The sequence below is a fragment of the Panulirus ornatus genome, chromosome 8 (assembly GCF_036320965.1).
Source record: "Panulirus ornatus isolate Po-2019 chromosome 8, ASM3632096v1, whole genome shotgun sequence".
Taxonomy (NCBI): Eukaryota; Metazoa; Arthropoda; class Malacostraca; order Decapoda; family Palinuridae; genus Panulirus; species Panulirus ornatus.
Genome location: NC_092231.1, coordinates 32,018,645 through 32,035,846, shown reverse-complemented (window position 1 = coordinate 32,035,846; position 17,202 = coordinate 32,018,645). Strand labels below are relative to the sequence as shown.

General features: G+C 49.6%; 1 protein-coding gene across 2 annotated transcripts in view; it reads right to left on the bottom strand.

Moving 5' to 3' along the window:
- The window catches only part of LOC139749889 (uncharacterized), a 550,483-nt gene that overhangs the window by 404,304 nt on the left and 128,977 nt on the right, over positions 1-17,202 (bottom strand). The window contains exon 1 of one of the 2 annotated variants that reach the window (XM_071664273.1): positions 10,142-10,172. The exons of the other annotated variant lie outside the window; for it this stretch is intronic. Within the exon in view, the coding sequence (XP_071520374.1) occupies positions 10,142-10,157 (16 nt within the window). The 5' untranslated portion in view covers positions 10,158-10,172. Of the gene's footprint in view, positions 1-10,141; positions 10,173-17,202 lie in introns of those variants that run through there. 2 annotated transcript variants of the gene reach the window in all.

Sequence of the window (17,202 nt, the reverse complement as noted above, 5' to 3'; positions counted from 1 at the left end):
TGATAAATGGAGGTGGTATAATGAGGTGGTATAATGAGGAGAAGCCCAGTGTATGGTGCGGCAGGGGACCGGGCGTCTGAGGCCAGAGTGGCTGCTCGCGTACACCTCCTACGATACAGCGAGAGTGGTAGGTGGCCGCCAGCCTGCCTCTCCTCACTCTTGTGCTGTTTTAAAGTACAGTGGCTAGAGCAGGAGGTGGGACGGGGGATGGGATAGTGTGGAGAGGTGGGACGGGGGATGGGATAGTGTGGAATGGAAGAGAAGAGTGAGGTGTGTGTGTGTGTGTGTGTGTGTAGTGATGATGTGTGTACGTGGGCGAGGGAGTTACCTGGAAGAGTGTATTTTCTTCGTGCTTTATTTACATACCCCAGGCAGGCTGGGTGGAGGTTGTATTCCCGTTGTATTTCTTTTCTTCTTTTTCTTGGTCTGGTGAAGGTCGCTGACAGTGGGCGGGCCCTTGTGTCTCCTCCAGACCCCAGCCTCCCCCAACATAACCTCTCAGTCATCTGTGGTAGCCTCCAGGAACACATCCAATAACTCGGCATGAATACATATACTCTTTCCTTTCATACTTTCTCGCCGTTTTCCGCGTGAGCGAGGGGGGCGTCCTGAACACATGGCTCAACCTTTGAGGAGGAAAAAAAATCCTCTCTTGGCTCCTTCCTTTCTTCCTTCTTTTGCAAAGTAAGACAAAAGGGGAGGATTTCCAGCCCCACCCACTCTACATTGTTGGAACCACTATTCCTTCAAACATACCCATTTTTGCTCTCCAAGATAACGTTCTCGCCTTCCACACATTCTTCATCGCTCCCAGAACCTTCGCCCCCTCCCCCACCCTGTGACTCACTTCCGCTTCCATGGTTCCATGGGCTATAGATAAGGTTGTGCAGAGGAGGGTGGATGTGTTGGAAATGAGATGTTTGAGGACAATATGTGGTGTGAGGTGGTTTGATCAAGTAAGTAATAATAGGGTAAGAGAGATGTGTGGTAATAAAAAGAGTGTGGTTGAGAGAGCAGAAGAGGGTGTTTTGAAATGGTTTGGTCACATGGAGAAAATGAGTGAGGAAAGATTGACAAAGAGGATATATGTGTCAGAGGTGGAGGGAACGAGAAGTGGGAGACCAAATTGGAAGTGGAAGGACGGAGTGAATAAGATTTTGAGCGATCGGGGCCTGAACATGCAGGAGGGTGAAAGGCGTGCAAGGAATAGAGTGAATTGGAACGATGTGGTATACCGGGGTCGACGTGCCGTCAATGGATTGAACCAGGGTATGTGAAGCGTCTGGGGTAAACCATGGAAAGTTTTGTGGGGCCTGGATGTGGAAAGGGAGCTGTGGTTTCGGTGCACTATACACGACAGCTAGAGACTGAGTGTGAACGAGTGTGGCCTTTGTTGTCCTTTCCTTGCGCTACCTCGCGCGAACGCGGGGGGAGGAGGGTGTCAATTCATGTGTGGCGCGGTGGCGGCGAGAATGGATGAAGGCAGCATGTATGAATATGTGCATGTGTATATATGTACATGTCTGTGTATGTATATGTATGTATACGTTGAAATGTATAGGTATGTATATGTGCGTGTGTAGGCGTTTATGTATATACATGTGTATGTGGTTGGATTGGGCCATTCTTTCGTCTGTTTCCTTGCGCTACCTCGCAAACGAGGGAGACAGCGACAAAGTAAAATAATAATAATAATAATAATAACAATAATAATAATAATAATAATAATAATAATAATATATATGCCATAACTGTCAATAGATGAACAAGAGTATAGCCTCGTCTCGTCGATGGATTTCTCTCTTATTCCCCTGCTCCTGACCGGGGCGCAGCTTGGAAGCTGTAGCAACCCCATTAAAGGAGTCATATGTATATAAATGATGATGATGATATAAAGTATACATAGTATGGAAGAGAGGCATCACGAGGTGTTGGGGGACTGAACTGACATCTGTCATGCTGATGGATTATATATTCAACATTAGTTACTCTCATGATGTCAGCATCCACATGTCAGACACACACACAGTTGACACACTGACACACACAGCCAACACACTGACATACACAGCTGACACACTGACTCACACAGCTAACACACTGACACACACAGCTGAAACATTGACACACACAGCTTACACACAGACACACACATCTGACACGCTGACACACACAACTGACACACATGACACACAGCCGACACACTGACACACAGCTGACACACATGACACAGCTGAGACATGACACACACAGCTGACACTGACAAACACACAGCTAAGACACATGACACACAGATGTAACACATGACACACACATTTAACACATAACACACAGCTGACACGCTGACACAAACAGCTGACACATGACACACACAGCTGACACACATCACACACACAGCTGACACACATCACACACACAGGTGACACACTGACACACACAGCTGACATATGAGACACAGCTGACATATTGAAACACAGCTGACACATGACACACACAGCTGACATACATGACATACACAGCTGACATACCGCCACACACAGAGGACACACTGACACACACAGCGGACACACTGACACACACAATGACACACATGATACACACACACCTGACACACATGACTAACACAGCTGACACATGACACACAGCTGACACACTGATACATAACAAACACAGATGACACACATGACACACACAGCTGACGCACATGACACACACAGCACAGCTGACACACTGACACACACACAGTTGACACACTGACACACAGCTGACACACAACACACACAGCTGACACACTGACACACACAGCTGACACACTGACACACATGATACACACATCTGACACACATGACACACCAAGCTGACACACATGACACAAACACCTAACGCATATGACACACAGCTGACACGCATGACACACACAGCTGACACCCATGACACACATCTAACACATATGACACACAGCTGACACACATGACACATATGACACACAGCTGACACACATGAAACATACATCTAACACACACACACACACACACAGCTGACACACATGACACACACTTCTAACACACGACACACAGCTGACATATTACATACACACACACCTAACAAATATGACACACTGACACACATGACACACATCTAATACACTGACACACACAGCTAACACACATGACGCAGTTCATCGTCAGGTTGAGTGTATCTGTAATGATGCCACGTCTCCCTGACTGATAACCAGCCCAGCATCATCACCTCACTCCACCCACATGTTATCATCACCTCACTCCACCCACATGTTATCATCACCGCACTCCACCCACATGTTATCATCACCTCACTCCACCCACATGTTATCATCACCTCACTCCACCCACATGTTATCATCACCTCACTCCACCCACATGTTATCATCACCTCACTCCACCCACATGCTATCATCACCGCAATCCACCCACATGTTATCATCACCTCACTCCACCCACATGTTATCATCACCTCACTCCACCCACATGTTATCATCACCGCACTCCACCCACATGTTATCATCACCTCACTCCACCCACATGTTATCATCGCCTCACTCCACCCACATGTTATCATCGCCTCACTCCACCCACATGTTATCATCGCCTCACTCCACCCACATGTTATCATCACCTCACTCCACCCACATGTTATCATCACCTCACTCCACCCACGTTATCATCACCTCACTCCACCCACATGTTATCATCACCTCACTCCACCCACATGTTATCACCGCACTCCACCCACATGTTATCATCACCTCACTCCACCCACATGTTATCATCACCTCACTCCACCCACATGTTATCATCACCTCACTCCACCCACATGTTATCATCACCTCACTCCACCCACATGTTATCATCACCTCACTCCACCCACAAGTTATCATCACCTCACTCCACCCACATGTTATCATCAAATCACTCCACCCACATGTTATCATCACCTCACTCCACCATGTTATCATCACCTCACTCCACCCACATGTTATCATCACCTCACTCCACCCACATGTTATCATCACCTCACTCCACCCACATGTTATCATCACCTCACTCCACCCACATGTTATCATCACCTCACTCCACCCACATGTTATCATCACCTCACTCCACCCACATGTTATCATCACCTCACTCCACACACATGTTATCATCATCTCACTCCACCCACATGTTATCATCACCTCACTCCACCCACATGATATCATCACCTCACTCCACCCACATGTTATCATCACCTCACTCCACCCACATGTTATCATCACCGCACTCCACCCACATGTTATCATCACCTCACTCCACCCACATGTTATCATCACCTCACTCCACCCACAAGTTATCATCACCGCACTCCACCCACATGTTATCATCACCTCACTCCACCCACATGTTATCATCACCTCACTCCACCCTCATGTTATCGTCACCGCACTCCACCCACATGTTATCATCACCTCACTCCACCCACATGTTATCATCATCTAACTCCACCCACATGTTATCATCACCGCACTCCACCTACATGTTATCATCACCGCACTCCACCCACATGTTATCATCACCTCACTCCACCCACATGTTATCATCACCGCACTCCACCCACATGTTATCATCACCTCACTCCACCCACATGTTATCATCACCTCACTCCACCCACATGTTATCATCACCTCATTCCACCCACATGTTATCATCACCTCACTCCACCCACATGTTATCATCACCTCACTCCACCCACATGTTATCATCACCGCACTCCACCCACATGTTATCATCACCTCACTCCACCCACATGTTATCATCACCTCACTCCACCACATGTTATCATCACCTCACTCCACCCACATGTTATCATCACCTCACTCCACCCACATGTTATCATCACCTCACTCCACCACATGTTATCATCACCTCACTCCACCCACATGTTATCATCACCTCACTCCACCCACATGTTATCATCACCGCACTCCACCCACATGTTATCATCACCTCACTCCACCCACATGTTATCATCACCTCACTCCACCCACATGTTATCATCACCGCACTCCACCCACATGTTATCATCACCTCACTCCACCCACATGTTTATCATCACCTCACTCCACCCACATGTTATCATCACCTCACTCCACCCACATGTTATCATCACCTCACTCCACCCACATGTTATCATCACCTCACTCCACCCACATGTTATCATCACCTCACTCCACCCACATGTTATCATCACCTCACTCCACCCACATGTTATCATCACCTCACTCCACCCACATGTTATCATCACCTCACTCCACCCACATGTTATCATCACCTCACTCCACCCACATGTTATCATCACCTCACTCCACCCACATGTTATCATCACCTCACTCCACCCACATGTTATCATCACCTCACTCCACCCACATGTTATCATCACCTCACTCCACCCACATGTTATCATCACCTCACTCCACCCACATGTTATCATCACCTCACTCCACCCACATGTTATCATCACCTCACTCCACCCACATGTTATCATCACCTCACTCCACCCACATGTTATCATCACCTCACTCCACCCACATGTTATCATCACCTCACTCCACCCACATGTTATCATCACCTCACTCCACCCACATGTTATCATCACCTCACTCCACCCACATGTTATCATCACCTCACTCCACCCACATGTTATCATCACCTCACTCCACCCACATGTTATCATCACCTCACTCCACCCACATGTTATCATCACCTCACTCCACCCACATGTTATCATCACCTCACTCCACCCACATGTTATCATCACCTCACTCCACCCACATGTTATCATCACCTCACTCCACCCACATGTTATCATCACCTCACTCCACCCACATGTTATCATCACCTCACTCCACCCACATGTTATCATCACCTCACTCCACCCACATGTTATCATCACCTCACTCCACCCACATGTTATCATCACCTCACTCCACCCACATGTTATCATCACCTCACTCCACCCACATGTTATCATCACCTCACTCCACCCACATGTTATCATCACCTCACTCCACCCACATGTTATCATCACCTCACTCCACCCACATGTTATCATCACCTCACTCCACCCACATGTTATCATCACCTCACTCCACCCACATGTTATCATCACCTCACTCCACCCACATGTTATCATCACCTCACTCCACCCACATGTTATCATCACCTCACTCCACCCACATGTTATCATCACCTCACTCCACCCACATGTTATCATCACCTCACTCCACCCACATGTTATCATCACCTCACTCCACCCACATGTTATCATCACCTCACTCCACCCACATGTTATCATCACCTCACTCCACCCACATGTTATCATCACCTCACTCCACCCACATGTTATCATCACCTCACTCCACCCACATGTTATCATCACCTCACTCCACCCACATGTTATCATCACCTCACTCCACCCACATGTTATCATCACCTCACTCCACCCACATGTTATCATCACCTCACTCCACCCACATGTTATCATCACCTCACTCCACCCACATGTTATCATCACCTCACTCCACCCACATGTTATCATCACCTCACTCCACCCACATGTTATCATCACCTCACTCCACCCACATGTTATCATCACCTCACTCCACCCACATGTTATCATCACCTCACTCCACCCACATGTTATCATCACCTCACTCCACCCACATGTTATCATCACCTCACTCCACCCACATGTTATCATCACCTCACTCCACCCACATGTTATCATCACCGCACTCCACCCACATGTTATCATCACCTCACTCCACCCACATGTTATCACCACCTCACTCCACCCACATGTTATCATCACCTCACTCCACCCACATGTTATCATCACCTCACTCCACCCACATGTTATCATCACCTCACTCCACCCACATGTTATCATCACCTCACTCCACCCACATGTTATCATCACCTCACTCCACCCACATGTTATCATCACCTCACTCCACCCACATGTTATCATCACCTCACTCCACCCACATGTTATCATCACCGCACTCCACCCACATGTTATCGTCACCTCACTCCACCCACATGTTATCATCACCGCACTCCACCCACATGTTATCATCACCGCACTCCACCCACGTTATCATCACCGCACTCCACCCACATGTTATCATCACCGCACTCCACCCACATGTTATCATCACCGCACTCCACCCACATGTTATCATCACCTCACTCCACCCACATGATATCATCACCTCACTCCACCCACATGTTATCGTCACCTCACTCCACCCACATTTTATGGTCATCTCACTCCAACCAAATGTTATCATCGCCTCACTCCACACACATGATATCATCACCTCACTCCACCCACATGTTATCATCACCTCACTCCACCCACATGTTATCATCACCTCACTCCACCCACATGTTATCATCACCTCACTCCACCCACATGATATCATCACCTCACTCCACCCACATTTTATCATCACCTCACTCCACCCATATGTTATCATCACCTCACTCCACCCACATGTTATCATCACCTCACTCCGCCCACATGTTATCATCACCTCACTCCACCCACATGATATCATCACCTCACTCCACCCACATGTTATCAACACCTCACTCCACCCACATGTTATCATCACCTCACTCCACCCACATGTTATCATCACCTCACTCCACCCACATGTTATCATCACCTCACTCCAACCACATGTTATCATCGCCTCACTCCACCCACATGTTATCAACACCTCACTCCACCCACATGTTATCGTCACCTCACTCCACCCACATGTTATCATCACCTCACTCCACCCACATGTTATCATCACCTCACTCCAACCACATGTTATCATCGCCTCACTCCACCCACATGTTATCAACACCTCACTCCACCCACATGTTATCGTCACCTCACTCCACCTACATGTTATCATCACCTCACTCCACCCACATGTTATGTGCCAATGTCAGCAACATAGCTGACAGTCAGGTTATGAGCAGGAATCATACCAGCTAAACTTGCACAGTAAGAGCGTCAGCTGGTGTCAGGGAGTGGCTCCTACGACCATGATAACGAAACGTGACTGAAACTCTCTGGATCACCTGGATCTCTCGTGGGGGCAGCACCTTCCCCCAGGCCTGGGCCCCAGTGCACCATCACCCATCCTTCCTCTACTGACGGAGGCTCCAGGCTCCTGCCTCCCTGTTACCCACACCAGGCAGGTCTTTGGCTCACGTTCCACTCGCGAGCTGGAACATGAACAGGGATAACAGGAGGAATGACTTTTTCTAAACACTGGTTCATTCCTACCTCCTGTTGTACAGGGGGCACTGGTTCCTTCCTACCTCCTGTTGTACAGGGGGCACTGGTTCATTCCTGCCTCCTGTTGCACAGGGGGCACTGGTTCCTTCCTACCTCCTGGTGTACAGGGGGCACTGGTTCATCCCTGCCTCCTGTTGTACAGGGGGCACTGGTTCCTTCCTACCTCCTGGTGTACAGGGGGCACTGGTTCATCCCTGCCTCCTGTTGTACAGGGGGCACTGGTTCCTTCCTACCTCCTGTTGTACAGGGGGCACTGGTTCCCTCCTACCTCCTGTTGTACAGGGGGCACTGGTTCCTTCCTACCTCCTGTTGTACAGGGGGCACTGGTTCCTTCCTACCTCCTGGTGTACAGGGGGCACTGGTTCCCTCCTACCTTCTGTTGTACAGGGGGCACTGGTTCCTTCCTACCTCCTGTTGTACAGGGGGCACTGGTTCCTTCCTACCTCCTGGTGTACAGGGGGCACTGGTTCATCCCTGCCTCCTGTTGTACAGGGGGCACTGGTTCCTTCCTACCTCCTGTTGTACAGGGGGCACTGGTTCATCCCTGCCTCCTGGTGTACAGGGGGCACTGGTTCATCCCTGCCTCCTGTTGTACAGGGGGCACTGGTTCCTTCCTACCTCCTGGTGTACAGGGGGCACTGGTTCATCCCTGCCTCCTGTTGTACAGGGGGCACTGGTTCCTTCCTACCTCCTGTTGTACAGGGGGCACTGGTTCCTTCCTACCTCCTGGTGTACAGGGGGCACTGGTTCCTTCCTACCTCCTGTTGTACAGGGGGCACTGGTTCATCCCTGCCTCCTGTTGTACAGGGGGCACTGGTTCCTTCCTACCTCCTGTTGTACAGGGGGCACTGGTTCATCCCTGCCTCCTGTTGTACAGGGGGCACTGGTTCCTTCCTACCTCCTGTTGTACAGGGGGCACTGGTTCATCCCTGCCTCCTGTTGTACAGGGGGCACTGGTTCCTTCCTACCTCCTGTTGTACAGGGGGCACTGGTTCCTTCCTACCTCCTGGTGTACAGGGGGCACTGGTTCATCCCTGCCTCCTGTTGTACAGGGGGCACTGGTTCCTTCCTACCTCCTGTTGTACAGGGGGCACTGGTTCATCCCTGCCTCCTGTTGTACAGGGGGCACTGGTTCCTTCCTACCTCCTGTTGTACAGGGGGCACTGGTTCCTTCCTACCTCCTGGTGTACAGGGGGCACTGGTTCATCCCTGCCTCCTGTTGTACAGGGGGCACTGGTTCCTTCCTACCTCCTGTTGTACAGGGGGCACTGGTTCTCACCCACTGACACCTGCGTGTGTGCACTGTTCACTCGTGGATCGTGTGCGTTGTTTTCTAGCGTTGCAGAGGTCGGTGTAGCTTGGTGATGTTGGACCCGTGGTCGGCCACACAACACCCTCACCTGACCACCGCCTTCTGTCACAATCACCTGATCCTAGACTGTAACAGTCTTGTCCCCAGCCGGCGCGTGTGGCCCGCTACATTTTGAGGATGTAGAGACCATTTCAGAGGGTGCCACCCGTGATTTCCGACCGTGGTGCACTTGCCACACGTCAGGTGGAAGGGTCAAGATACGTTACATGTGGTCAAGCTACGTTTTGCTAGCACACTTGACCTCTCGTTACACTCGCGTTACGTGGCGTCTCCTCCCTCCCTCCCTCCCCAGGTATTAGACTTACGACAGTCGTAACCCCGACGTACATAACTGCGTCGGTCATGCCTAGCGCGGGTGTGTGTGTGTGTGTGTGTGTCGGCGCGGAGCCTCACCCGTGTGTGTTGTCATGATGGAAGCAGAGACGGGACTGGCGTTGGGCTGGGCCGCCCAGGTGTTGCTCTGCACTGCGGTACGGACACACACACACACACACACACACACACACACACACACACACACACACACACACCAGTATCATGTCGTTGTTATTGACCAAGCGTCGTCAATCACCTTGTCTTCAATACGACACACAACATCATCCTCCAGTCTCATTTCCTTCACGACCTTAGCATGATGTACGACCCTCGAGTACGACTGTCATGGATCAAGACCTGATCCTTTATTAGGTGAGGATAAGGGCCAGACTCTCATACCTATCCAAGGATCGTACCGTCGTGCTACAGAGGGTCGTGGTAGGGTCGTGGTGGCTAGGGTCGTGGCTGCGTCGTCGTGTTATGGTGGGGCGCGGCCCCTAGCCCCCAGGTCGTGTGCGTTATCTTGTGTGTGTGTGTGGAGGGTCACATGACGACCACAATACGTGTACCCAGGGACGACCATGCAACACTTCCACTCACAGAAAACGGTTGTATACGACCCACACACCCCCGCAGCGCATGACACGCCTGGCTGTCAATGACAAGAGCCATGACACGATGACCAGTGGCGACACATGACAAAAGCCACCGGGTCAATCCCTCCATTGATCGGCTAATCTGCCAGTTATATCCGCCCTCCTCCGTCACACCCGTCACCACGGGGGAGCTTCCACACCTGTCACCACGGGGGAGCTTCCACACCGTCACCACGGGGGAGCTTCCACACCTGTCACCACGGGGGAGCTTCCACACCGTCACCACGGGGGAGCTTCCACCCCGTCACCACGGGGGAGCTTCCACACCGTCACCACGGGGGAGCTTCCACACCGTCACTACGGGGGAGCTTCCACACCCGTCACCACGGGGGAGCTTCCACACCCGTCACCACGGGCACCGGGGGAGCTTCCACACCGTCACTACGGGGGAGCTTCCACACCGTCACCACGGGGGAGCTTCCACACCGTCACCACGGGGGAGCTTCCACACCGTCACCACGGGGGAGCTTCCACACCGTCACCACGGGGGAGCTTCCACACCCGTCACCACGGGGGAGCTTCCACACCCGTCACCACGGGGGAGCTTCCACACCGTCACCACGGGGGAGCTTCCACACCCGTCACCACGGGGGAGCTTCCACACCGTCACCACGGGGGAGCTTCCACACCGTCACCACGGGGGAGCTTCCACACCGTCACCACGGGGGAGCTTCCACACCCGTCACCACGGGGGAGCTTCCACACCGTCACCACGGGGGAGCTTCCACACCGTCACCACGGGGGACCCAACATCAATAGAAACCCAGAACTACACGTGCAACCCAGCTACACGAGGGGAGGGGCGCCGCCCCACACACTGACCCTCCAACATCACATGGATCATCGCGTCACATAAAGCATAGCATCACATGGATCATTGCGTCACATGGAGCATATCATCACATGGATCATTGCGTCACATGGAGCATAGCATCACATGGATCATTGCGTCACATGGAGCATATCATCACATGGATCATTACGTCACATGGATCATCGCGTCACATGGATCATCGCATCAAATGGAGCTTAGCATCACATGGATCATCGCGTCACATGGAGCTTAGCATCACATGGATCACTGCGTCACATGGAGCTTAGCATCACATGGATCATCGCGTCACATGGATCATCGCATCACATGGAGCAATGCGTCACATGGATCATTGCGTCACATGGATCATCGCGTCACATGGAGCTTACCATCACATGGATCATTGCGTCACATGGATCATCGCATCACATGGAGCTTAGCATCACATGGATCATTGCGTCACATGGATCATCGCGTCACATGGAGCTTAGCATCACATGGATCATTGCGTCACATGGATCATCGCGTCACATGGAGCTTAGCATCACATGGATCATTGCGTCACATGGATCATCGCGTCACATGGATCATCGCATCACATGGATCACTGCGTCACATGGATCATCGCGTCACATGGAGCTTAGCATCACATGGATCATTGCGTCACATGGATCATCGCGTCACATGGATCATCGCGTTACATGGATCATTCCGCCACATGGATCATCGCGTCACATGGGTCATCGCGTCACATGGAGCTTAGCATCACATGGATCATTGCGTCACATGGATCATCGCATCACATGGATCATTCCGTCACATGGATCATCGCGTCACATGGATCATCGCATCACATGGAGCATAGAATCACATGGAGCATAGGATCACATGGATCATCGCGTCATATGGGTCATCGCATCACATGGAGCATAGCATCACATGGAGTATTGCGTCGCATGGATCATCGCGTCACATGGATCATCACATGGAGCAATGCATCACATGGATCATTGCGTCACATGGATCATCGCGTCACATGGATCATCGCATCACATGGATCATTCCGCCACATAGATCATCGCGTCACATGGATCATCGCATCACATGGATCATTCCGTCACATGGATCATCGCGTCACATGGGTCATCGCATCACATGGAGCTTAGAATCACATGGATCATTGCGTCACATGGATCATCGCATCACATGGATCATTCCGTCACATGGATCATCGCGTCACATGGATCATCGCATCACATGGAGCATAGCATCACATGGATCATTCCGCCACATGGATCATTGCATCACATGGATCACTGCGTCACATGGATCATCGCATCACATGGATCATCGCACCACATTGATCATCGCGTCACATGGATCGCATCACACGGATCATTGCGTCACATGGATCAGTGCATCACATGGATCATCGCGTCACATGGATCATCACATCGCATGGGTCATCGCATCACATGAATCAATGCATCACATGGATCAGTGTATCACATGGATAATCGCGTCACATAAATCATAGCATCACATGGATCATTGCATCACATGGATTACTCGTCACATGGATCATCGCATCACATGGATCATCGCATCACATGGATCATCACATCACATGGGTCATCGCATCACATAGATCATTGCATCACATGGATCATCGCGTCACATGGATCACGTCACGGATCATCGCGTCACATGGATCATTGCACCACATGGATCATCGCGTCACATGGATCGCATCACACGGATAATTGCGTCACATGGATAAATGCATCACATGGATCATCGCGTCACATGGGTCGACGCATCACATGGATCATCGCGTCGCATGGATTATCGCATCACATGGACCATCGCATCACATGGATCACGCGTCACAAGGATCATCACATCACATGGGTCATCGCATCACAGATCATTACATCACATGGATCATCGCGTCACATGGACCATTGCGTCACATTGATCATCACGTCACGGATCATCGCGTCACATGGATCATTGCACCACATGGATCATTGCGTCACATGGATCAATGCATCACATGGGTCAACGCATCAAATGGATCATTGCATCACATGGACCATCGCATCACATGGATCACGCGTCACAAGGTACATCATCACATGGATCATTACATCATGGATCATCGCGTTACATGGATTATCGCGTCACGGATCATCGCGTCACATGTATCATTGCATCATATGGATTATTGCATCACATGGATCAATGCATCACATGGATCATGGCGTCACAACTTGTATACAAACTGCTTCAGACCTAAAGCTGGCAATAGAAAACGTACCATCGTACCAGTAACCAACAGAAAACGTAACACAGTACAGTAACTAACAGAAAACGTACCACTGCACCAATAGCCAACAGAAAACGTACCACGGCACCAGTAACCAACAGAAAACGTACCACCGTACCAGTAGCCAACAGAAAACGTACAACCGTACCAGGAATCAAAAGAAAACTGACAAGACTAAGATAACATGTGTACCAGCTATTGTACAAGATTAAGATAACATGTGCACCAGCTGTTGTATACAAAACACTGCGGAATACGGTGGCGGTATGTGTGAACATCCACTGCTTCTGTAAACGAGCAATTCTTACAAGACTTTATTATATATATATATATATATATATATATATATATATATATATATATATATATATATATATATATATATGTATATGTATATGCATATTTGCGTGTGTGGACGTATGTATATACATGTGTATGGGGGTGGGTTGGGCCATTTCTTTCGTCTGTTTCCTTGCGCTACCTCGCAAACGCGGGAGACAGCGACAAAGCAAAAAAAAAAAAAAAAAAAAAATATATATATATATATATATATATATATATATATATATATATATTTTTTTTTTTTCATACTATTCGCCATTTCCCGCGATAGCGAGGTAGCGTTAAGAACAGAGGACTGGGCCTTTGAGGGAATATTCTCACCTGGCCCCCTTCTCTGTTCCTTCTTTTGGAAAAGTAAAAGAAAAAAAAAAAAAAACGAGAGGGGAGGATTTCCAGCCCCCCGCTCCCTTCCCTTTTAGTCGCCTTCTACGACACGCAGGGAATACGTGGGAAGTATTCTTTCTCCCCTATATATATTATACAGAGGTATAAGTTTGTTGAGTATTCCTGGTAAATTATATGGGAGGGTATTGATTGAGAGGGTGAAGGCATGTACAGAGCATCAGATTGGGGAAGAGCAGTGTGGTTTCAGAAGTGGTAGAGGATGTGTGGATCAGGTGTTTGCTTTGAAGAATGTATGTGAGAAATACTTAGAAAAGCAAATGGATTTGTATGTAGCATTTATGGATCTGGAGAAGGCATATGATAGAGTTGATAGAGATGCTCTGTGGAAGGTATTAAGAATATATGGTGTGGGAGGAAAGTTGTTAGAAGCAGTGAAAAGTTTTTATCGAGGATGTAAGGCATGTGTACGTGTAGGAAGAGAGGAAAGTGATTGGTTCTCAGTGAATGTAGGTTTGCGGCAGGGGTGTGTGATGTCTCCATGGTTGTTTAATTTGTTTATGGATGGGGTTGTTAGGGAGGTAAATGCAAGAGTTTTGGAAAGAGGGGCAAGTATGAAGTCTGTTGGGGATGAGAGAGCTTGGGAAGTGAGTCAGTTGTTGTTCGCTGATGATACAGCGCTGGTGGCTGATTCATGTGAGAAACTGCAGAAGCTGGTGACTGAGTTTGGAAAAGTGTGTGGAAGAAGAAAGTTAAGAGTAAATGTGAATAAGAGCAAGGTTATTAGGTACAGTAGGGTTGAGGGTCAAGTCAATTGGGAGGTGAGTTTGAATGGAGAAAAACTGGAGGAAGTGAAGTGTTTTAGATATCTGGGAGTGGATCTGGCAGCGGATGGAACCATGGAAGCGGAAGTGGATCATAGGGTGGGGGAGGGGGCGAAAATCCTGGGGGCCTTGAAGAATGTGAGGAAGTCGAGAACATTATCTCGGAAAGCAAAAATGGGTATGTTTGAAGGAATAGTGGTTCCAACAATGTTGTATGGTTGCGAGGCGTGGGCTATGGATAGAGTTGTGCGCAGGAGGATGGATGTGCTGGAAATGAGATGTTTGAGGACAATGTGTGGTGTGAGGTGGTTTGATCGAGTGAGTAACGTAAGGGTAAGAGAGATGTGTGGAAATAAAAAGAGCGTGGTTGAGAGAGCAGAAGAGGGTGTTTTGAAGTGGATTGGGCACATGGAGAGGATGAGTGAGGAAAGATTGACCAAGAGGATATATGTGTCGGAGGTGGAGGGAACAAGGAGAAGAGGGAGACCAAATTGGAGGTGGAAAGATGGAGTGAAAAAGATTTTGTGTGATCGGGGCCTGAACATGCAGGAGGGTGAAAGGAGGGCAAGGAATAGAGTGAATTGGAGCGATGTGGTATACCGGGGTTGACGTGCTGTCAGTGGATTGAAGCAAGGCATGTGAAGCGTCTGGGGTAAACCATGGAAAGCTGTGTAGGTATGTATATTTGCGTGTGTGGACGTATGTATATACATGTGTATGGGGGGGGTTGGGCCATTTCTTTCGTCTGTTTCCTTGCGCTACCTCGCAAACGCGGGAGACAGCGACAAAGTATAATAAATAAATAAAATATATATATATATATATATATATATATATATATATATATATATATATATATATATATATATATATATTATTATTATTATTATTATCATACTTAACCGCCATCTTCCGCGTTAGCGAGGTAGCGCAGGCAAGCAGACGAGAAATGGCCCAACCCACTCACTTACACATGTATATACATAAACGCTCATACACGCATATGTATATATATATATATATATATATATATATATATATATATATATATATATATATATAGAGCTAGTGCAGGGGGGGGGCCTCTCCTGTATAATGTTGACCACGTCCCTCACCGTCCAGGCTGGACCTGCTCGCCTGGCCTGTGTGGTCTGTGTGGCACGTGTAGCCTGTGTGGTCTGTGTGGCCTGTGTGGTCTATGTGGGCTGTTTGGTCTTTGTGCCCTGTGTGGTCTGTGTGGCCTGTGGCCTGTGTGGCCCGTGTAGCCTGTGTGGTCTGTGTGGACTGTGTGGCCTGTGTGTACCCCTGTAGGTCTCGAGAGACGTGACCTCTGGTGTGGTGGTTGGGAGGCGGGGAGGCCTCCCGGGCCTCGCTCCGTCATGACCTCCCTGACCCTGCAGCGTTACCAGGCGCATCATGACCTCCCTGACCCTGCAGCGTTACCAGGCGCATCATGACCTCCCTCACCCTGCAGCGTTACCAGGCGCATCATGACCTCCCTGACCCTGCAGCGTTACCAGGCGCATCATGACCTCCCTCACCCTGCAGCGTTACCAAGCGCATCATGACCTCCCTCACCCTGCAGCGTTACCAGGCGCATCATGACCTCCCTCACCCTGCAGCGTTACCAGGCGCATCATGACCTCCCTCACCCTGCAGCGTTACCAGGCGCATCATGACCTCCCTGACCCTGCAGCGTTACCAGGCGCATCATGACCTCCCTCACCCTGCAGCGTTACCAGGCGCATCATGACCTACCTCACCCTGCAGCGTTACCAGGCGCATCATGACCTCCCTCACCCTGCAGCGTTACCAGGCGCATCATGACCTAC